The sequence below is a fragment of the Perognathus longimembris genome, chromosome 4 (genome assembly GCF_023159225.1).
Source record: "Perognathus longimembris pacificus isolate PPM17 chromosome 4, ASM2315922v1, whole genome shotgun sequence".
Lineage (NCBI taxonomy): Eukaryota > Metazoa > Chordata > Mammalia > Rodentia > Heteromyidae > Perognathus > Perognathus longimembris.
In genome coordinates this window covers 79478796-79503264 of record NC_063164.1, presented here as the reverse complement: position 1 = coordinate 79503264, position 24469 = coordinate 79478796, and the positions used below count along the sequence as shown (strand labels likewise).

The window sequence follows — 24469 nt, the reverse complement described above, 5'->3', positions numbered from 1 at the left end:
TCCTTATAAAACAGCAGGTTTTTTTAATGCTTGTACAAAGGGATAAAGAGCAACCACAAACATATTTCATCTGTTAGGTTAATACATTTTGACAGCTAAAAGTCAGTCATGTCTATCAAAGGAACAAAATGCCCTCCACGACGTGTGAATAAATTTTTTGTGCCTTTAAAGATATTTGTATAAAAATGCTATTCTTTTTTATACAACTTAAATAAATCTTACTTCTTTCAGTAAAACTTTGAAAGCAAAATAATCAACAACAACAAAAAGTAAATGGGGTCCTTGTGTCTTGTATAAACAAAAGAAAACCCATGTACCAGTGTAACTGATACAAAACTTATAATCTCCACCTTTGATTATGGCAGGCCATCTGTCTCCTACTACTTGAAAGGTACTAGCAGAATATATCCTGGGTAGGGTAAAAACATGTGTATTAGTCATATTGTAATTTTAAAAAGATTTTCCAATTCTCATTTACCAAAATGTCAATTTCATCTGTTTCTTTTTGACTTCACAAAGAAAACATGCTTCTATAATTGAATTACTGTCATAAACTATGTATGCTTGTACATTATCATTTATTATTCAGTATAGTAAGCAATTCACCTAATCTTCCACAAATTGCATGTGACTAAAAAATTCATAGGACATGGGGACCCAATGCCATGTTTTGCTCAAGGCTCACTTTTTACCTTGGAACTGAGAAGAATGAAAGGTTTTTTTGCTTTGTTTTGTTTTGTTTTGTTTTATCAAATAGCAAATGTGACCAAACTCTATTCTGGTTTTTCTCTACCGCCTAAATTGAGCTATTTTTTATAAGGTATATATGTTTAGTGCTTTATATATAAACCACTAAATTTTGGAAAGTACAGTCATCTGTGTTCATGCCAATTATTTATTTGTATATGTATTTTTAAAAATTTGTATCCATCTTTTATCAGTCTAAGACTAATTTGAGAGCTAAATTAGGGCTGCCTGTTTTAAGCATAGACTCAATCAAATATTTGTGGGTACAAAGAAGACATTTGTCCATTCAATCATTCTCCAGATCATCTAAACAGAAAAGTAAAATGACATTGTATTACAGATTTCAGAGCATATCATGAAAAAGTGTGAAGATCTTCTCTGTTAAGTAGAACCCCAAAAGTTCATAAAAATACATCATTCATCTTCACACTACAAAGGAATATGTTGTTTATCAATTTAACAAATTCAAAGTTGTGTCCTATCAGCAGCATTGTTGGAAATTGTACTGTAGTGAAGTTCTTTTTCATAAAAATACCATACAAATGGTCAATCAATAGTCATCAACAATAAAATAAAATAAATTCTTCCCAAAACTCAGAAAACTATTAGCCAGGAAAAGGATAAAGTAAAGAGGGAATGCTGATGCCAAAACAAGTATAAGACTGTTGGAACATACAAAAGTAATCCTTATGTTTTATACATTTGTACAGCATATAAAAGATATTGCCGATCATGCCACTGTCTCTCTTACACCAATCTCTATTTTCTTTGGGAGCAATTCTTTCCTTTCGTCAACACTTCCTAAGGAGTTTCGACAGTTTTGCCCATCCATATACAACTTGGCATATACTGGGTTGGAATAATTTGTTGGCTGGGAAAAGAAAAAAATAATTTTATTAATTTTTGTCCACAGTTTTACATTTGTAGGCTGTATATCTTTCAATGGACAATATACAAGTAACAAATTCAATATGGTAAATAATACATATTGAAATACAATTTAACTTCTACTTTTTATAGTTTTTGGTTGAAGTTAATATACTATTAGATAAAACATGTATTTTAAGCAACTCAAACAAAGGCCTTGAAAAGCCCAACATATCTTCCTGAAGTTATCTTTGCAAAGGCTTCATTTTTAAATGTAAAGGATTTTTTTCATGTTTCTAGGTCATAGATCCACTACTGCCAGCTCTTACTGTTAAGGCAAATACATTACTTAGCAAAAATATCATCAAATTAGTTGTACTTATAATTTTTTTTTCAGTTGTGGGGCTTGAACTCTGGGCCTGGACATTGTCACTGAGCTCTTCAGGTCAAGGCTAGTACTCTACCACTGGAGCCACATTGCCACTTCCAGGTGCTTATAATTCTTACATTATATTAAAAAGAAATAAAGAAAAATAAAAGTAAAACAATATAACAGGGAAGTATGCTTCAAAATAAAGCATTGTTCTCCATACATCTTCTTTGAACTTATCATCAGAAATATTTTTGAACTATGAGATTTGCACAGTCATCTTAACTTTCATAGATACAAAACATTCTGAAACCTAATTAAGGCATACAACAGTGACTGTTTTTAGTTAAAAACTTATTCATTGTACATATTTTAGCAAGTTGCCAAATGATATTGTGAAAATATTATCTACTTTGTGACTTTGTTGCTATATGTTTTAAAAACCATTACATTAAATTTATTCTTGAAGTCATGCAAAGGCAACAGTCATGATAATGTGAATGAAAAGCAGTTGATGGGAGAGAAAGATGAGGAAGAACACAATCTTCTCTGGGAATTCTGACATTTAGACCTTATTCGTCATCTGCCAAAAAATGATCTATGCTGCAATAAGCTGCAGGACAAAATACTGACTGTTTAATAGGAAAATATGAGAATGATTTTTTGAGAATATCTCTAACTTCTCATTATGATCATATATTTCTAAGTATGTTTTCTAAACTTCATTCTTAATTCAGTTATGTATCCTAATAGAAAATTCATTAAAATTTTTAAATATATAATATTTAGCTATAAATTTCTAGCCACCAGTTCTTTACTAAAACCAATGTAAACTCATCACTCGTGAGGAGCCAAATCTTTTTGACTCAATTTAAACTTAATAACTTTTCTAAAATAGCAGCATATTTTGTTAGCAATCTTGTCTGAGCAGATCACATACAACACCTTCAATTTTTAATGCTGCTTTAAAAATCTTTTCTTAAGTAAAATATAGTTAAGGACATGCCTTTTGCCTAGGTCTAGTAGTCACCGTGATCATGGAATGGGCATGAAACAATGAATGTCTTCTCTCACCCCAGCAGTTAGTGGTCCTTTCAAATCAGTGTTTAGGTAGATAGGCGGTGCTGTGTGGGGAAGCTTGAAAGCACTGGACCCTCCCCCTATATACCTGGCCTGTGTACAAACAGAGAATTTTAGTTCCTCATTTAATGTCATCTAACCATGTTTTACTGATACAAATCATGTTAAATCATAAAAGAAAAACAAAACATAAATCTTTACTGTTAATCTATCATCCTATGTTCATATAGATTTTATAACATGCAAAAGAATACTAATATTAGATTATTGTTTCATACATACGTATTTCATTTTTTTCTAGTTTACTGACATACAATACATGTAGCAATCTCCATCCATTTCTATTTAACACAGTTCTCCCTAAGGAAACAGTATCTTCTCTAACACCTCTGAGCAAAATGCATGAGACTCTCCAAATAGGATATTGACAATGGTCAAAATGTGTGCTTCTAATTGTTTTATTATTATTATTATTATTAGAAGTTTTACATTTTTTGAAATTTTGAATATTGTATAGAAAATTATATTAAATTTCAAATTTGATCCACACTTATTACCATATTAGAAAAATGACTTTTTGATTAAAAAAGATCAATTAGTGATAAAATCAATATTTCAGACTTAGACAACATGAACAGATTTCAGGGTAGAATAATCCAATACAACACACTCAAATTTATAATGTAATACTTACTTTTTATTAAAAGTGAGCATTTGAAATTACTGATGAGTTTAGGTGTTTCAAAACCTTTACCAGGGGCTGGGGATATGGCCTAGTACCAAGAGTGCTTGCCTTGTATACATGAGGCCCTGGGTTTGATTCCCCAACACCACATATACAGAAAACGGCCAGAAGTGGCGCTGTGGCTCAAGTGGCAGAGTACTAGCCTTAAGCAAAAAGAAGCCAGGGGCAGTGCTCAGGCCCTGAGTCCAAGGCCCAGTACTGGCCAAAAAATAAAAAATAAACAAAAAAACCTTAACCATCAACTTTAAACAATAAATTACCAAAAAATATGGGACAAGGCAAAGAGAAAGTATTCTATAGCCTGACGAGGCAAACCAAAGATCAGAAAAATATTTTTAAGAATAAAATCCAATGAATTGTTACATCTTCATTTTATTCATATACATCTCATTAAAAATATTTTAGACAATCTGTATTTGCATTTATAAATTTGAGTCTGGAATCCACTACTTATGAATGAATCACCATTTTCTGAAAATGATACAGTTTTGGATAATCAGTAAATAATTCCTTATCGGCTCCTTAAAAAGGATGAAGTGGTTTCTTCCATAGTCATATCAGTTTCACTAATTGTTTTTAAAGTGCTTCAGTCATTTTGTTTATAAATACTACTGACCTAATCCTGAAAAATAATGGACAACTGCCGTACAAAGATTTTCTTCATGTGTAATGAAATTTATATTTGATCACACAGTAGCACAATGAATCATAAGACAGTTGTCTGACCATTTTGCTCTGATGAGACCTTCTGCTTTTTGGTACTCTCAGGATAGTAGTCTTTCTATCTAGAAAGAGCTAAGTATTAATAGGAAATAATTCATATTTGCATTTCAACTAGTAGAGATCAACTACAATCAGCTTGCTAAGTAATATTTTGTTTAAATTTGATTAACCACTCAGCCAATTGGTATGTAAATATTTATAGAAAGTTAAGTACTAAGTATATTAAAATATATTTGAAGGGCAGTGACACATGATGTTATTTTCCTATAACTGTTAAAATTTTTAAATGGGAGAAATGGGATGTGGTATTCCTTAACTGTATAAAATTGGATTCATTCTATCACCAGGAAATGAAGAAAAATGAGAACTTCATGGAAAATATCTATCATAGTAGAAAACTCAGTTCTGTTTCTTAAGTTACCTTTCTTTATAAATGATCAAGTAAAAATATGCTATGCACATATCATTTTATAGTTTCACATAGAAAATATTAAAACTAAGGTCACTTAGATTAATTTCTTCAAAAAATCAAATATAAGGATTTGGTAATTAATAACAGATAAAATACTTCCAAATTAGGAAAACTGTGTAGGCGATTTTTTGAGAATGTAAATTTTGTCCATGTAATAATTGTTGCTTGGTGTTCATACAAGTAAATATTTGAGAATCAGTATTAGGTTTAGAGTTTCCAATTATAGATAGAAAACTAGACTGAGTACAGTGGAGTCTGTGTTCTCATCAAATATGAAAATCATTGGAATGTATGTTGGTCACTTTTGATTATTTACAGTTCTAGTTGCATTTTGGGCAAAGTATATATAGTAAATCAGAAATAATCAACAACAATAAATATATAAACTAAAATATAAAATATAAAATAAAATTTACATTCTTGATCAAGATAAAAATATACTAAAAATTCAGTGAAGTGAATCTTTTCAAGTTTCCTCTATCTAGATAATTGCCACTTGTGCATACCTAATCAGAAGTGACAGAAACTTTAAAAAAAAAAAAAGAATCTTTAGGATATCTGTGTATCAGTGACATTTTCATTTAAGATTCATATTAGTGTAAAGAAAAACTTCTCAAAAGTGGTTTGATTATAGGGAAATCAAAGGACAAATGTTGTTATTTCAACATATTTTCTTGGCATATTATTTTAAATGAATAATTCATATTTAAAAACCAAATGAATAAATGCATTAGGCTCATTGACATGCTTTGGACGAATGCAGTCTGAGCTAATTTCAATTTGACACTGTTGTCAAACAGTATATCCCAGAGTTCTTTAGTAAACTTTGGAAAGGAAACCATGATAATATTCAGACATTTAACTGAAGAATATTAGTGTTTTCTGTCCAATATCTTAAGATAAATTACCTTTGTTGGGTTTACCAGAAATCCAGGATCTAAAAGGCCTCCATCAGGGTGATCATGGTCCACCTCATACATGTTGTAAGATGGGTTCCCAATTTCTACATTTATTCCTCCATTTATAATTGGTTGTCTTCTAATGGTTTTTGTCCTAGAATATGTGAACATTAGTATAGATATGAGTTGTATAATTATCACCACACTTGATATGTGAATTTCAGACTTACAATTTATTTACCTATTTTTATATAACTCATACAAAATATTTACATAAAGTACATGTGAAATAAATTAACATATGTTAATGTGAAGAGAAATAAAATCGTATGCTTCAATAATAAATGTTTTCAAAGTTTAACTCATCAAAAAAGAAACATTGGGAATAAAATTCTACTGAATGGTAATACCATATTACTTATTATTTCACAAACAGTTGTGTGTGCACACACACTGATACAGGAACTGGAACTGAAGATTACACACTTTCACTCATCTTTTTCACTCATAGCTAGCCCTTGACCACCTGAGCCATATATCCAATCCTCAATTTTGTTTCATTGAAGATAGATTAAAATTCTGCCTAGATTAGTTTTTAACCACAATGCTCAGAACTCAGCTTCTAAGTTGCTAGGTTATAGGCATGGGGCATTGGAGCTTGGCCTCAACAATGTTTTTAATCGCTAAAAATTCTATTTCTCTTCCTTTAATCTGAAAAGTATCTCTAACCAAATTTTGCCAAAGTAACTTTGAGGCAGAAAACACAGGCGGCATTTGGAGGTCAGCTGGGCTAAATATTAGTGAAACGCCTCTCAACAAGCAGATGGCCTGTAGTGATGTACAACTGTCCTACCAACTAGTGGGGAATGTTTGTCCAAGAATGGTTGGGCAGTAAATAATTGGGAGAAGCACAGCTAAAATAGCAGATTATCTACCTAGCAACTCTGAAAGAATGTGTTCAAAAAACAAATGACATGGGCTGGGGATATAGCCTAGTGGCAAGAGTGCCTGCCTCGTATACACGAGGCCCTAGGTTCGATTCCCCAGCACCACATATACAGAAAACGGCCAGAAGCGGCGCTGTGGCTCAAGTGGCAGAGTGCTAGCCTTGAGCGGGAAGAAGCCAGGGACAGTGCTCAGGCCCTGAGTCCAAGGCCCAGGACTGGCCAAAAAAAAAAAAAAAAATGACATCACAAAAGTGGAGAAAAAAATCTTTGATACTGATTATTTTTATCTATCAGGTCACATAGAATCCTAATAATTTATTAATCAAAAGCTTGATTAAAGCTCCCAGTTTCCACACTAAACTCCACAGAAGGTCCTGTCCTCATCCTTCAGATTATTGTTATAATGATACCTCTAGTAAGATTTAAAGAAATGTCTATGCTATTAGTTAATGAAATGTACAGTTTAAAACACACTTGCATATTAAACAAAACTATATTAATATTACCAATCATGGTTTAAAATAAGAAAACTTCAGAAACCCTTGTCGTTTCAAAGAAAAGACTACCAGAAATATAAAATATCCATTTTGTCTGGTTATAAATATGAATATATTCTTTCCAGCAACCTAAGAGTAGGGAATACTTGGGTTGTTATATTAATTAGAAAGTTAAAATATATATATAAGAATTTTTGTAAAGTACAAGATATTAGTACCAGAATAACAATGGCACATTTTAAGAACACTTTAAATATGAGTACAATTTTCCAAAAAATGTGAATTATTTGCTAAATTTTAATTTGGAATATAGCGCTTACCTTCTTTTTCTTTTACAGAGTACTAAGCCAATTACTAGAGTGGTTATCAAAGTCACCAAGAGAACCAGAGGCACAATGATGGCTACACTTCCTGGAAAATGAATGGATGAGTAGATGAACAAATAAGCAAAGGGAAGGAAATTCAAAACTTAGTTCTTTCCATTATAAATCACTTCCTTATCGATACAATAAAAACAAAACTCTGTCCAAGTGATGAGATTCTGAGCCACTGGAAAACTCATCATATTTCAAACACTTAGCTTGCTGGGTATATTTCTTTAAATATTTAGCACTTATATATTGCACATACATTCCTTGAGTTTAGAGATGCTGAATTCTGTGCATTGACTGCAACACAGTTACATGCAATGTAGTTACCTACACACTGGTAACTTTTGTGTATAAGTAAATGGTGAGCATTAATTTTGGCAATTTTCCTTGCCAGATTCCCATCAACTGTGGTAGCTGACTGCATAGTAAAACAGAGGGACCTCAATGCTGTATTGAAAATGGAATGCAAAGGTGTCTGATAGCAAAAGTAGTAGGAAATTCTGTCAGGTAAGTTATATTAACAGGTCTTAACAAATATCTAGTGACCATGAAAGTAACATTTTTCATAAACATATATCTGATTTATCCATGCCATCTTACTTACTAGTCATTATGAGAAACAAAGCAATTCAAGAACAAATTAAAACTCAACTACATTAATTTGTGAATTGGACACTGATTTGTTTACATTTTTGTTAGCATCAAAGAGGATTAGCATCAAGGGGATTTCCTCTGATATGCTCACATATGCATACAATGTATCTTTGTCAAACTTAACTCATCAGTTATTTTTCTTTATCCCTCAAGAGTTATTAAAGAATGCAAAATATTTAAAATGTGGTTTTATTTTGCAAACATATGTGCATGTAAAAATAGTGGGGCAGAAATGAGTGGTAATTATAAACAACACACAAAAATTTAAGGACTTCAATAAAGAAATCTAGACTTGCTTTAATAATTCTACTTAGGAAATCCCTAGGGAGACAAACAGTCCATTCACTACCCAAAACATCAAAATGTTCTCTATGAATATTTCATATATAATTCAGTTTTTCAGTTTGTTACTGGGAGACATAATTTGTCTAACCAGATAACCAAGAGAAACTAAAGATCATTTGCTTTGACTTTCTGAAATATGAAACTACTTTTGTTTTTTTCATATTACTATAGCATTTGAGTTTGAGCTGTGTGCCAGTGGCCCACATCTGGGAATGCTGATTTGAAACCATTCCAATAAACAAATTAGACTTGTCTCTGATTACCAGCACAAATCTGGAGGTAGCTGTGTGGCTCACATGGTAAAGCTCCAACTCTGAGCAAAAATAGAAAGAAAGAAAGAAAGAAAGAAAAAGAAAGAAAGAAAGAAAGAAAGAAAGAAAGAAAGAAAGAAAGAAAGAAAGAAAGAAAGAAAGAAAAAGAAAATGATCTATGTTTCGTCTTTGAAGGAATCTCCATTCTGCTTTCCAGAGTAGTTGAACAAGTTTACATTCTCGTCAGCAGTGTAGGAGAATCCTTTTTTGGCCCCAACCCAATCAGCATCTGCTTTTTGTTAGTTTTCTTGATAATGTCCATTCTAACTCAGATGAGGTGAAATCTCAATGTTGTTTTGATTTGCATCTTTTATGCTTAGAGATGTTTAACATTTCTTCCTGTATCTACTGGTAATTCTTTTTCTGAGAAGTTTCTGTTTAAGACTTTAGCCCATATTATTAATTGGCTGTTGTTTCTTTGAGGTTTTATTTTTACAAGGGTTACTTTTTTTTTTTTTTTTTTTTTTTTTTTTTTGGCCAGTCCTGGGCCTTGGACTCAGGGCCTGAGCACTGTCCCTGGCTTCTTCCTGCTCAAGGCTAGCACTCTGCCACTTGAGCCACAGCGCCGCTTCTGGCCGTTTTTTGTATATGTGGTGCTGGGGAATCGAACCTAGGGCCTCGTGTATCCGAGGCAGGCACTCTTGCCACTAGGCTATATCCCCAGCCCCACAAGGGTTACTTTTTGATCTCTAAGTATATTTTAGATTTGAGGCCCTTGTCTGATTCATAACTAGTAAAAATCTTCTCCCAGTTTGTGGGCTTTCTATTTATCTTGCTAGCTATGTCCGCTGTCATGCAGAAACTCATCAGTTTGATGCAATTTCATTTACCCAGTTGTTCTTTGATTTGTTGTGATTCTGGATCTTAGGATGTTTCCACCATGCATAGGAGCCCTGGTGCTTCTCCTACCCCTTCCTTTAATCTTCTCATGGTATCAGGCCGTATACTGAGGCTGTGGACCCATCAAAATTGATTGTGGTGCAGGGTGATCTATAAGGATCTGGCTTCCAGTTTTAGAAAGTATCTAGTCAATTCTTCTAGCACAATTTGTTGAAGAGCCTGTCTTTCTTCTATCCAGTGTTTTTTGTTTCCTTAACAAATATTAGGTGGATATGGATCTGTGAGTTCATTTCTGGATCTTCTAATCTCTTCCCTTGCTCCTCAGGCCCATTCTTCTGCCAATCCCTAGCTGATTTTTATTACTATGGCTTGGTGATAATGGTTTGAAGTTTGTTATTGACATTCCTCCAACACTCTTCTTCCTGCTATGGATTATTTTACTAGCCCTACAGCTTGCCTATGACCCAAAAATTCTACCTCTGGAAATTTTCCCCTATAGAAAACAAACAAAGCCACTCTCAAACTACCTGCATAGTCACATTCATTGCAGCATTGCTTACTACAGCTAAGCTATACAATCAACACAGATGCTATTCAGCAGATAAATGGCTCAAGAAAATAATATATATATCAGAATTCTATGCTTCCATCAGAAAGAATGATATTGTACCACTCATAAAGAAAGGAATGACTTAGAAAAATTATATTAAGTTAGCAGGACTCAAAGAATTATAGGTTGCATGGTTTCACTCAGTTGTTGCAACCAGAGAGTGCCTATAAATGTACAAGTATACACAGTAGATGGCAAAAGAAAAAAATACTTGGACACAATAATGTTACAGGACTCTAGACTTTCATATAGAGAGACCAAAGGAAGATAGTCTTAGGAGAAAATCACAAAGGCTCAATAGCTAGTGCATATTGTCATATAAAATTATGTTTTTTGAAATGCACTCTAAGAAATGGAAATGAGTTGAGGCTAGTTTGCTTTATTTTTTTCCTTTTTCATTAGTTTTGCTAAATACATCTTTTATCTTATATGTAAGTTTATCTGTTTTGAAGAGGATAGGGGGAGCACAGAAATGGTGGAGAAAAGTATGAAGAAATGCAGCAGTGATACTCACTAGATACTAAGTTAAAAATGAACCATACACTTACAGGGAGACAGGGGTTGGGAGAAAAAAAACTGGGTGGAAATGAGAGAAGAGGTAACACTGTTCAACAAAAAAAAATGTACTCGCTACCTTACTTATGCCACTCTAACCATTCTCTACATCACCTTTATAATACCAATTAAAAGAAAAGGCTTTGCATAGCAAGATTTTGTGTCCATGATATTATGTTGTGTTTTGGATTTTGAGAAAGTGAATTTCAGGTGAATATGTGATTTATGTGGTTTTTTTTTTTTTTTTTTTTTTTTTTTTTTTGGCCAGTCCTGGGCCTTGGACTCAGGGCCTGAGCACTGTCCCTGGCTTCTTCCCGCTCAAGGCTAGCACTCTGCCACTTGAGCCACAGCGCCGCTTCTGGCCGTTTTCTGTATATGTGGTGCTGGGGAATCGAACCTAGGGCCTCGTGTATCCGAGGCAGGCACTCTTGCCACTAGGCTATATCCCCAGCCCACGATTTATGTGGTTTTTAAAAAAATTATCTTTAGTTATACAAAGAGATTTCAAATCAGCATGTCAGTCTGTAAATATGGTGCCTATTGTCTATTAGTAATTGATGAAAGGAGAATCTTTGGCACATTGGATGGCAATGAACATTTCTCACAAATTTTAAATACCAGGGAACAGCTTGGTTTCTTCATACACTATGACTGATTGATCATGACTTTATGAGTAAATTTACTTCAATATTCATTCTTTGCTGTGGAAATTTGGGTATATTGGTAGATGTAAAATGCCTACCAACACTGATTTTATAGTATGTATTTGCAATTACAAATTATTCAGAAAATTAGTTTTCATTTGTTTTGCATAGGTTTTGCTATTTCTATAAGGCGGAAAGTTATTAATTATGTATGCTAGAAAACAAAAGATTTCTCTTTTATGCCTTCCCACCACAGATGGCAATTGCAATTCCATATATTATAGCCTTGTGTGTAGGAGCCTAGACACCTGATGTTTATGGAGCCAATCAAGGTAACTGCAAAACACTTAGTGCTGACAATAAATAATTCAAGGTACCGTTTTTGCAAGTGATTTTTTTTGCAAAAGAGCTTATATTAAGTCTTTTATTGATAGAAACAAATGGTAACTATACATTTTTATAAAGTTATATATTAAAACTTACCAAAAATTCCCAAGTATCCAAGCAAATAGAAGCAAATATCCTAACAAGTAACAAACCAATCTCTACCACATGATTTTTAAGCAGAAACTTATAGATAGATTATTGAGTGATAAAAATATGTATAAGGTTCTCAGCAAGGGTAGAAGGAGTAAGTCAACAATTGTATCAATGTGAGTGAGCCTTCCTTTGCATCACAGTTGTGAAGTACAATTATGCAACGTTTTTCCACTAAAAGGAAGACCTGGATTACTAACATGTTATGTTGAAGAGCCTCTTTCTCTGAGCTACTTAGTACACCACTTCAGTTCAGATCACAGACCCTGGAGCTGGCTTACAGCCATTCAAATATTACTCTAAACATAACCTTGGGAAAATACTTAACTTTGTCTCACATTAAGTCACCTATGAATTTATATCTTCACTAAAATACCACCTATTAGTGTTCATTGGTGTAAATGTGATTATGCTATTAGTCTAGGATGTACTACATATATGCTTAATGAATTATCTAGTTTTCACAGCACCCTTTGCATGCCTCTTACACATTTTTTTCACAATTTGTTGTAAAGATTGGTTTATTTTTAAGCTCCTTGAGAGCATAAAGGGTCTTTATTTTGCAGGTACTGCAGTTCCTGTTGCCTCAAGGGCCATCCATTCAATTCCCATTCAGGAAATATATCCTAATGGAGTACTTTGGCCCAGACATTTGAGCTTACCTCTACTTTGTTGTGAGGATGGAAAAGAACACTTTCTCCTGTTGTTTGATGTACGTGATGTAACAAACAAAGAGAGTGATATCCTGTGTGGTTAAATCCATGGAAAACAAGTAAGCTGGCTAGGGTGCAGAATAGCTAGGGTATATAGTTGTGACTGTAGATGCGAGAGGAGGCTATAAAGGGCTATGTTAGCCATGAACATGGGATGGCCATTTGTACTACTGAGGAGAAAAGGTTATACTGAAGGTATTATGAAGAATAATACATTTTGAATATATTGTTTATATTAATTTGAGAAAAGGAAGGTTAAGAACAGCACTTAATGTTTTAAGTAAAGAGGTTAATTTTAAAGCTATATGCACAGATAAGAAAAGAAAATGAGGTAGGAAATTGTTTTTTGTGTAGAAAAAGTAATAAAATATTTCGGGCAAATTTTGAGCTTGCGATCTCTGAAATACAGATGATATAGATACAACTGGCATCACTTGGGCAACAAGATGTATATCTAAAATGCAAGAGAGAAGTAGGACTGAAGACTGGAATTCTTGAAGATTAATTAGTGTTGCTAAATAGGCTCAGGGGATTGCCAAGAAAATGGTGTCTAATGCAAAGGACAGTGTATCTTCATGTGGCATGATACATATATAGTATAAAAGAGCTAAGGACAAACCAGAAAAAGAGAAATAATTGTTTCCCTCTCCTCAAATATATCTTATTTCTGTTTTCCTGCTATAAATGATCATTCCACAGTACCGCTCCATTACTTCCCACACTGAATGGTGTATTTTTATTTTTCTTAAATTTAGCAATCATTACACAAATATTGTGCATACATTTTCTTAAAACATTTTGTAAATTTAAATTTATAGTATGGAATGACTATTTTATCATTTTGATTTTAGAACTCTTTGAGGTACATTCAGAAGAGTCAAACATTTTCATGTCAGAATGAAACTAGGATAGTAGATCTTTCTAATTATACAGGCTGTTTTAGCTAACAGCAAGGACCAGAAAACACCTGTACCACAAATCCGAGTTATTTAGAAAGCTGCACATGGATTTGAAAAATCAGTTACTAGCTTTTTTCCTAAAAGAATCAGAATAAACTTTATCTTGGATCTGTTAAACCATTTTTCCTCTCATTTGTGAGGTGGTTTCATTAAGCAGAAATGATAGATGATAAACATTTTCTAACAGGGTAATTATTTGGTCAACTTTGCTATGGTGTGTGGTAATTTGACATGTACATAGCTAATAGCCCTTTCATTGTGCATTGATACTTCCATTAAGTTTAATGACTTTAAATCAGTGATGAGAGAGTCACAGAATCTTTGGAAACAGGGTTATAATTATATGCAACTACTCTTTCTAGTTCAAACTCTTTAGTTTATATCTCTAATAGGAAATCAGATACATCTTCTCCTAAGACAGGCCATATCAACACTCTAGTGTAGCTGGACCATCTTTCTCCGAGCCATTTTCTAAACATTAAGCTTTGACCTTGAGGTGGTCTTTAGATAAATTTTGAAAATTCAGTAGATGTTCTACTCTGATTCTTCCTTTCTTTTAGAAAAGCTTATCAATATTACAGGTTAATTTATTTTCTTTTTTGCATTCAAAACTTGTTTTTTTTATTTCTTTATGGTCAGAGTGATATGCAAGGGGTTACAGTTTCACATATAGGGCAGTGGGTATATTTATTATCCAACTTGGTACCTCCTCTCTCAGTTTCCCCCACCTTTACCCTCCCCATTTCCCTTCAACCCCATGAGTTGAGCAGTTGGCATATAACATGTAGTTTTTAAGTATTTCTGTTGACTTGGTTTGTCTTTTTCTCCTTTGTGTCTCGCTTGCAAGATAAATAGAAAGCTTACAGACTGGGAGAAGATTTTTACCAGCCATACAACAGACAAAGGTCTCAAAGCTAAAATATACATGGAACTCAAAAAATCATATTCCTCCAAAAAAAAAAATCCTCAACGAACCAACTGCTCCCTCAACAAATGGGATAAAGACCTAAAAAGAGACTTCTCTGAAGACAAAAAAAAAAAAAAAAAAAAAACAATGAGAATGGCCAAGAGTTACATGAAGAAGTGCTCATTATCACTGGCCATAAATGAAATGCAAATCAAAACAACACTGACATTCCACCTCATCCCAGTAAGAATGTCCAGTATCAAGAAAACTAATAATAGCAGATTCTGGAGGGGATGTTGCCAAAAGGGAATCTTACTACACTCTTGGTGGGAGTGTAAACTTGTTCAACCTCTCTGGAAAGCAATATGGAGGTCCCTCAAAAGACTAAACATAGAGCTCCTGTATAACCCAGCAGCTCCACTTTTGGGCATCTACCCAAAAGATTACAAGCAAGACCACACCAAAGCCACCAGCACAACTATGTTCATCAAAGCACAATTTGTCATTTCTAAAATATGCAACAAACCTAGATGCCCCTCAGTAGATGAGTGGATCAAGAAAATGTGGTACACTTGTAGAATGGAATTCTATGTTTCTGTCAGAAAGAAAGGCATTGCCCTATTTGTAAGGAAATGGAAGAACTTGGAAAAAATCATACTATGTGAAGTGATGCAGACTGAAAAAAACATAGACTCTATGATTTCTCTCATTGGAAATAATTAGTACACGTCTAGGATTATTCTAGCAGATCAAAATAGCTCAATGACTATGCCTATATGAACACACAAGATGATGCTAAGTGAAATGAACTCCAAGTTATGGAAACAAGTGTTTTATCATTGTTGTTATTTTCAAAATACCATGTGAAATTATGTGCTTTCTCCTCTGTGTTTCTTTCCCATGGTTTAACCCCTGATGTCACTGTAAATGATTTTGGTACCCTGGATACTGTATATATGTGTATTAAAACTAGGGAAGCGGAAGGGAATATCAAAATTAATTTATGTTCTTACTCCTAAAGACTTTGTATGATATATATATATATATATATATATATATACATATATATTAAGTAATTAAGAAAAACTTATGGAAGATAGATAATAAATCCCTTTAAATTTGCAATCCAACTTATAAATCCAGGATGTTCTAGAGGTTGGTAGCTTCAAATGACTTTGTCTCCCTAAAATGCTTCCAGTGATCGCTGATATTTGTAAAGAGTTTGCAACATCTTTTTTTTTTTTTTTTTTTTTTTTCCAGTCCTGGGGCTTGGACTCAGGGCCTGAGCATTGTCCCTGGCTTCTTTTTGCTCAAGGCTAGCACTCTGCCACTTGAGCCACAGCGCCACTTCTGGCCATTTTCTGTATATGTGGTGCTGGGGAATTGAACCCAGGGCCTCATGTATACGAGGCAAGCACTCTTGCCACTAGGCTATATCCCCAGCCCGCAACATCACATTTCAATTTGCATATCTCCGCAATTATTTCTTGTAATGGTTGTATGAATTTGATCTTGATTGGAGGAAAGTATTTAGTTTTAGGTTTCTTTTGTCTCCCCTCTCCTTCATATGTCAACTTAGGCAAGGTACATATTTCTGTGCCTACCATTGTATAAAGCATGTCCACAAATTTCAGTGCCCACCTCCAAGTACTGTGTTTCATAATTCCCTACAATATTTTTTTTCCTTCACCATCTCACAACTGCATGTATGTTCTAGTAAAATCTCAGGGTCACCAGAACCAATATCATACACTTCAAATTAATATATGCATGTTCAGAACAAAGTGTCTACAGCTATAGAACATTTTTCAAAGATGTTCATGTTTACTGATCAAAACTAATCACTAAATGTGGATACGTGGATACCATGACTGACAGTTTCTAGCACTAAAATATGTATTACTTGGTAACAGGAATAATATATAAATCAGGCAATATTAGAGTCTAATTTTAGTGTACAAAAATAAATTCAATTGAACCTTTCTTTTTCATAAATTCTGAATAAATATGATTTTTATTTGTTTTTATGAATATTATATCTTCAGCAGTAAAAGAATAAGAAAGAGTGCCAGATTAAGGATTTGTTAGTCAGAGATATTGTTTTTCTTCCTCAACAATATATACATACTCAATGCACATTACAAAATTTTCTATCCAATTTGATAATGTCAATATGTGTAAATAAGGAAGTTTATTTCAGAAACACAAACATAAGAACAAACAATGCTGTTGAATGTAGATCTGTCCTGAAAATTCCACTGCACTGTAATCTTGAAAAAAATTGATACATACACTTCAAAATTAAGAGTTTAGAGACAAAGAAGTATATCATCCTCAATCATCATTAATAACTACTTGGTAAGTAATTTAAACAATTAAATAAATAATTTATCATTTCAAGTTTTCTAATCATATGTTGAAATACATTCAGAATTACAAAAATTATACTGATTTATCATTGTTATTAGGTTTCTTTGAGCCATTTCACATTTATTATTATTATTATTATTATTGGGGTCATGTAGCTGAGATTTTTTCCCAAGAAATGCAAAATTAGTTTTACAGATGTGCATTCTGAAAATTCCCCTATGAGTAATATTCCCAGAGTCTAAAAGAGCAAATACTTCCTGGAATATGCCACAGGTGAGAACTTACTGCATTTTCTTTCAAAAACATCTGAATTTTGGAAGATCTCATCAAAAATTCCATGAAGACCTTCTAACTTTGCTTTTTCTCAATAATGGCATTAAAGGAAAGAAATGGTTTCAACATTGTGTAGATGCAAACCGATTATTGTTCTAAGGAACTTACTTGTACTCATATGATCAGATTTGCTGCTTTTGGGGGCTGGTCTCTCACACTGTGTGCCTGACCAGTTGGTGGAACATCTAGAAAGATCCAAACAACAACAACAGTAACGATAACAAGTTAGTGAACAACAGAACTAAAAAAAAATGCTAATATAGACACTTTCATGATAGATTTGATCATCACAAGTTTGTGAATATTAGGGAGATAATTGCTTATAACTCCTTACATACTGTCAGTATGCTGAGGGTAACCTCTATAGGACATCATTTGTTGAAACATATTTTTATGTAGTTTAGATATACTGACATTTTTCCTTGTTCTATGTTAAATTTAAAATGGTACATTTCAAAGCAATCTTGAAATTGTGATTAAGAAATGGGACATAATTTGAGGATTATTGAGGATTACAAGCAGCCATTTACAAAAATGATCTTGCCTATTAAGCAAAACCTTCTTCATTAAATTTCATTGATTTGGTTTTCTGGTTGCTCAAAGTCCAATGTGGCTCTAACTACCAAATAGTGAAGGGGACATCTGTCTCCATGAAAGCTGCACAATATTTGTACGAATCATACTATATTTAGCATGAAGGTAAGAGAATATGCCAAAGTTTCACAGAGTGAACTTGTTTCCTGAATAATGTTATAATGACATTATGAAAAACCTCATGTAGGTCTGACTAAACTAGACTCTTAAGCAAAAATCATGAATATTTAATTAGGAGGTTGCATTAAAATAAACGGTGGCAATATTTTTGATTTAGACAAGCAATGCTTATTGGCTAACAGATATCCTTGTGAATTTGTCAGACAAAATCCACAAAAAATCTATTCAATTGGCCTTACTTCTTATTGAAAAACACGTTCAAATACCACCATATCAAGAAGAGGTGTACAAATAAAAGAGCAGCTTCCAGAACCATTCCAAGTGGGTCTCTCTAGGCACAGTGGGCCACACTAAATAACTGCAATTTCAAGGTTTCTTTCAATACTGTCATAGCCAATTCAGATAGTGGGAGCTACCTTCCAAACTAAGCTTCTATGATGCCATGGGTATATTATTTGTGATTTTCTAAAGTCGGTATTGGCTATCTTAAAGCATTGAGAAATTCCATAAAACTGTCATACTAACAAACTCAAACTGTTAAGACAAAAATGGTTTCAAAGAAACATAGATTAAATTCAGCATAATTGACAATAAAGTTCCCATGTAAGACCATAGTTATCTGATTAATCATGATAAATTATAAAGCTGTGAGTATGGAGCATGATTTAAATGACAATTAATAGCATTATTTATATTGTGATTCAAGCAATCATTCATTTGTTTGGTTTCCTCAGAAAAATGCTTTGAGTATTAGAACACGTTTTATGTATCACATTTATAATAAACCATCCTGAAAATAAATTACCAAATCAAATATGTTTTAACCTCAGTCTTATCATTGTCTACATAACATGAATGAGAATGTTTTCACAAAATTAAGATAAAGTTAACAATGAGTAAATTAATGGATATTTTAAAATATTGTTTTATACCTCCTAAATGATCTAGCTTCACAAATTCTATTTTTTAGGCAGCCTATACATAATCCAAGATAATATTTTAAGAACAGTCTGAAAATACTGTTTTGGAGTGAATGTTCATTATTCTGATTATTGCATTTTTGGCTTTATATATTTGTATAGTTTTCAAATATTTCCAATGGACCATTGATAATGTTTCATATGAAATGATTAATAATAATACTAATTACTCATTAACTTCATTATAAAGTCATTGTGTGCATAACTACATGTACATAATAAGATTGAGTTATTTTAAAATCAAAATTGTTTTTCTACATTATCTCATTCAAGAAAAAAGTTAATTTGGGGATTGATCTTAAATAAATGATATATATACACACACACGTGTGTGTGTGCACTCTGAGTCATAAGAATCCCTGAGGCTCATATTATACTGAAGCACATTTAAGTCATAGTGGAAGTACTAAGAAATTTGAGAAGCAAATCCTTGAGCACTTAATTTGCTAAAACAAGCTTGCTATTGAAGCTCTAGACAAGCAAAAAGAAATTTTAGAAAGAAATAGTGTGGGTAGTCTAATCCTTATCCAAAATTCTGAAATTATTTAATTTGGAGAGGCAGTGTATGTTAATATAGTATTGCATTCTTATCTCCTAATGTGATTGATTGTATAATGTATAAAGTAAGTTACAAGATAATAGTCATAAACCTCTTCTTTTAAAATTGTGAGAGCTTTGTGGGCACTTGTGTCTCACACCTGTAATCCTAGTTACTCAGGAAGTTGAGATCTGAGGATCATGGTTCAAAGGCAGCCTGGACAGGAAACTCTGCTTGACTCTTATCTCCAATAAAACTACTCAGAAAAGCCAGAAGTGACAATGTGGCTCAAGTGGTAGAGTGCTCACCTTGAGCAAGGCAAGTGAGAGAGAGAGACAGAGAGAAACAGGAGAGAGAGAGAGAAAGAGAAAGAGAGCGAGCAAGAGAGAATGAGAGAGAGAAAGAGAGATAATATCATGGGAGCATATTTAAATTCACAATTACCAGGGAAAGTTTTACTTATTATGTATAAGAAATAACTCTAAAGGACTGCATTGGAGAAATAATTAATATTATGTTATATGTCTTAATCATCTGATGATCAACTTACAATTCTCCCTCCACTTCTTAAAAGACAATGTTTTATGACCAAAGATGAAATAAGATAAGTTCCACTACCCTGCATTTGTTCCATTCATAAATATAATATCTTTTGAGATATTAGATCAAATTGAAATCATTATTCTTGTTGCCTACCTTACAAAATTACAACTTAAGGCATTTACTGCTCTAGAAGATTTTCCTCCAAAGGTTGATTTAAGATCAAGTATTCTTACCATCTTTTCAGAAATCTATAAATCTTATCTAAGTAGACTACAATGATCAAAGCCATTAATGGAATAGCACTTGAGAAATGGAATGTGTGCTGATCATCAAAATTTCCTGTCCAATTCCTCACTGAGTTATTTGCATATTCATGCTGACTATAATTTTCTTGGCTTTTCTCTCTCTCGCTCTCTCTTTTCCAGTATTAGTCAAGCTAAATTCATAGTCCATGCTCTGGTCATCTCTAAATCTGTCCTGTTGCCATCCACTGCTCCCTGCTATTCATCCAGGAGCAACTATCTGCAAGTTAGCACTGCATGGCCCTTCAAAACAATCTGTATTTATTTTTTCCTTCAACATTACACAGACCTGTGTGACACAGATTGTTAAATTAATCTGCAGTAATATTCTGTAACTTAGAATAGTGAAAAACTTTGGCATGATTACCATTATACCACTCTGAGTTACTTTTTATGTTTTCACAAATTTTAACTAAGAGCTTTTGAGTTACACAAAGACACACTAGACAGGAATTGTGTTTATTTAGTCATATCATTGTTTATTCTTCACATCCTCATCATCATTTTGTGCAGCGAGAAGCTGCTTGGTAATGAATTCTTGACTCAACATTCTTTATCCCCTTTTTCCCAAGGTCAATACATTTGAGATAAATGGTTATTTACAAAGATGCCTAGCATTTATAATTTGCTTTGATAAATGGCAACTTCTTAGTATAACTACAAAGATAAGAATATAACAAAACCAGTTTATTTATTTCTGCACTGTGTTATTAATCTTAATTCTTATTCCATAATAACTGTAAAATTAAAATATACTTAATTTATGGGAATTTATATATTAAACTAATGATTTGTAAACTGTTTTGTTAAAATTCACTTTGTCTATACTAATGAATTAATTATATATTTCAGTACTGTAGTAGTATGAGCAAGTGAAATCTAATGTATTTAATCAATTCTGAAGACACCGACACTTAAAAGTATTTCAGATAATTATCACAATTTCACAGACATTTGTGTGTATATGCTTGTATGTATGCCAGTTCTAGGTCTTGAACTCTGGGATTATGCTGTCCCTTAGCTATTTTGTGCAAACCTTATACCCTATGTCATGTCGCACAGTTTCACTTTCTCAGACTTTGTTTTTATACCAAATAGCTTTCAAGAAAAAAAAAAACTTTATTTTAATAACTTGCTAAATATAGATAGGCAATAGATAGATAGGTAAATACAAATATACATCCAGTATGATTATCAAAGTATTAAATAATCTAGGTAGAAGTTCTCCATACAATACTTGGCAAAAGCAGAGGTTTAATTAATTAATTAATCAGTCAGTTTTGGGGAGTCTCATTAAGAAAGAGTCTTGTATCTCAAACTGGCCTTGAACTAACAAAACAGTACTGCCTCTGCCTTCATTATTTGTAATGCTTAACAGTTTTATCCTGACATGAAACATATGATCTCTCATTTTACGAGGACCTCTCTAGTTTTTACAATTATTTTACAGATAAAATGTTTTTGTGGTTCTCATCATAACATTCTGCTGTATAGAAGAATATTCTGAATAAAGGAAATACTCTACAGATATTGATGAGACACAATAAACACTGTTAGAAAAACAAAGGAGTTTGGTGTATGTAAAGGAACAAAAATGTAATTTCTAAAATGGAGGTTATTATACTTTAACAGCAGAAATAAATGACATATAATTAAACTGTCCGAAGTAATGATAGCTCTACAGTGTAAGAACAATTTTACAAAGAGAGTTGAAATTAGATATAAATACTGACTATGTGTTGAAATCCTTCAGTATTGTCTTTCGTAGTAGAAATGACAGATTTAAATGAACTATTCCTGTCATTTTGCAGAAATGTGGACAGAGTCGCTCACTTTGGGAGAAGTTCAAAAACCAAATAATGAGATTAATATTTGCTTTCTCTTTTCATCAGATTTAAAGGTCAGATGCTCTCCTGTCCACTGTGAAACTAAAAGGTGAACTTTAAAGCAATTTGAAATTGAATTTTTCCTCTTATATATGTGGTGAGACTTTCCTTATTGTAAACAATGATACAGACACTCAGAAAGAAAAACCTTTTAATATTCTATATTATTTTTCCACATAGGAAATGTTAGCATTTCCCTAGCCTCAGGTCCTCAGATCCTCCCACTAGCCCCCAGATCCACACTTACCTAATGAGCCACTCCTACTCACTACCTACCTACTTCCTCTTTACCCCCAGAGAGAGAAGATGCCACCTGGATAAGGTGCAGATGCCATGTAGCTCCCTCTCCCGTGGGAACTATGGCCCCACAAATAAACCTCCTTATGAACCTTCTTTTCCTGTCTGTGATTATCTGCGCATGGTCCCCTGGGATGGCCAGGACATATCGTTTCAGGTAATAATTGCACAAAAGAAGCCTTGAAAAATTCTACATGATTCTGTGATAGTTTCATTGCTCTTAAATTGTCCTCAGTGAAAACGAAATGATGATAATGTATCATCAAAGTAATTCAAAAAATGTACATTTTTATATAAAGAAAAAGTGACTCAAAAATCTTTCATTAATTCTGTAATGTGACTTTTGGTGTTTAGAGCAGGGCCTTAGTCCATAACACTCATGACTTAGTAGCTCTACCTTCTCTATAACTCCCAGCATTTTCCTCCTCTACCCTTTCATGCATATTGTATCAAAAAATAAAAAGATGCTCCTGCATTTAGAGACGAGCATTTCATGCATAAACTATTTAATTTTATTATCAAGCCCTTTGTATTTTTATTTTATAAATATTTTGATAATTTATCTTATGTGTATTTCAAGATTTTTATTCTTTATAACATAATTCAGCAATTTCCTCCTACTACTTTTATCTAAAATTCTGTATTATGTTCATTATTTGATACAGTTTGAATCTGATATTAGGGTATGTGATTGCACATAATAATTCACCTGAGACAGACAGGGTGGTGAACTTACTGTTCCCTGTCACCCAAGAAGCTGAACACAGAGGATTGCATGAGCCCAAGGAATCTCTGGTCAGACTCAACAACGTAGCTGTGGTTTTCTAATAATAATATTAATAACAATAAGAATAAGAATCTCATATTAAATGCCAGTAGTAAATGCATGAGAAGAACTTTAGTCACTGAATAAAATAAATGAAATTTCTACATGATTTTTCTTGATAAGTAAAAACAATAAATGGTAAAAAAAAAAAGTAGTTATTTTATCACTATCAAAAAAAGCCGTGATCATTTACATTGAATGCATTAGTTCAGTGCTTTATTTCCACATGCCAGATAGTACCAGATCGTTAAAAAGAGGTCAATATATTAATAGTGCAAATGCAAATAAGTACACTTTTTGAGTAATACAATTACGAGAGTTGGCACATTAATTATGGCCTGTGGCCCATAATACTTGGTAATGTGTCTTTTACAATATAATATGTTACATATTATTTTAGGGTGTTATTATTATTCCTGATTCCAGTGTTTTTCACATTTTTTGTGAAGATTGTAAGATACTAAGGTTATGAATGTGTGCCTAATACACCCGTGAAGTGATGAGGATAATGAATCTGTTGCTATGCTAGCTTTCAACAACAAAGTACTGCTAGTACAGTTCTGTAGTGTTCAATGTAAAACTTTTCTTTTATTGTTCTGCATTGTTCAATGTAAAACTTTTCTGAAACTGGCCCCTAATGTAAAGTTATGTAGATTGTATTCACACAACTTGCTTTGAACTTGTTTTGCTCCGTATTGATCACAGCTGTAACACCCCCTATCTCCCACCACCACCCCAGGTTTCATCCTGTTTTGCCACCTAACTGTTAGATGGCCTCCAGTGAAGATCAAGATGCCCTGATCTTTTGTGACTGACACCTATTGGAAGAAACAAGCCCCTGTTGGGAGTAACAAGCCCCTTTAGGTGACAAGTCTTGGAAGTAACAA

The 24469-nt window shown here is 33.1% G+C and overlaps 1 protein-coding gene across 1 annotated transcript in view; it reads right to left on the bottom strand.

Annotated features, from left to right (window-relative positions):
• Positions 1-1477: 1477 nt before the first annotated feature.
• Positions 1478-24469, bottom strand: part of Lrp1b (LDL receptor related protein 1B) — a 1711024-nt gene continuing 1688032 nt past the window's right edge. Inside the window, exons 87-91 of the mRNA XM_048345540.1 lie at positions 17605-17681; positions 7668-7758; positions 5913-6057; positions 3059-3157; positions 1478-1618 (exon numbers count right to left, since the gene is read on the bottom strand). Of these exons, the coding sequence (XP_048201497.1) occupies positions 1478-1618; positions 3059-3157; positions 5913-6057; positions 7668-7758; positions 17605-17681 (553 nt within the window). The remainder of the gene's footprint in view (positions 1619-3058; positions 3158-5912; positions 6058-7667; positions 7759-17604; positions 17682-24469) is intronic.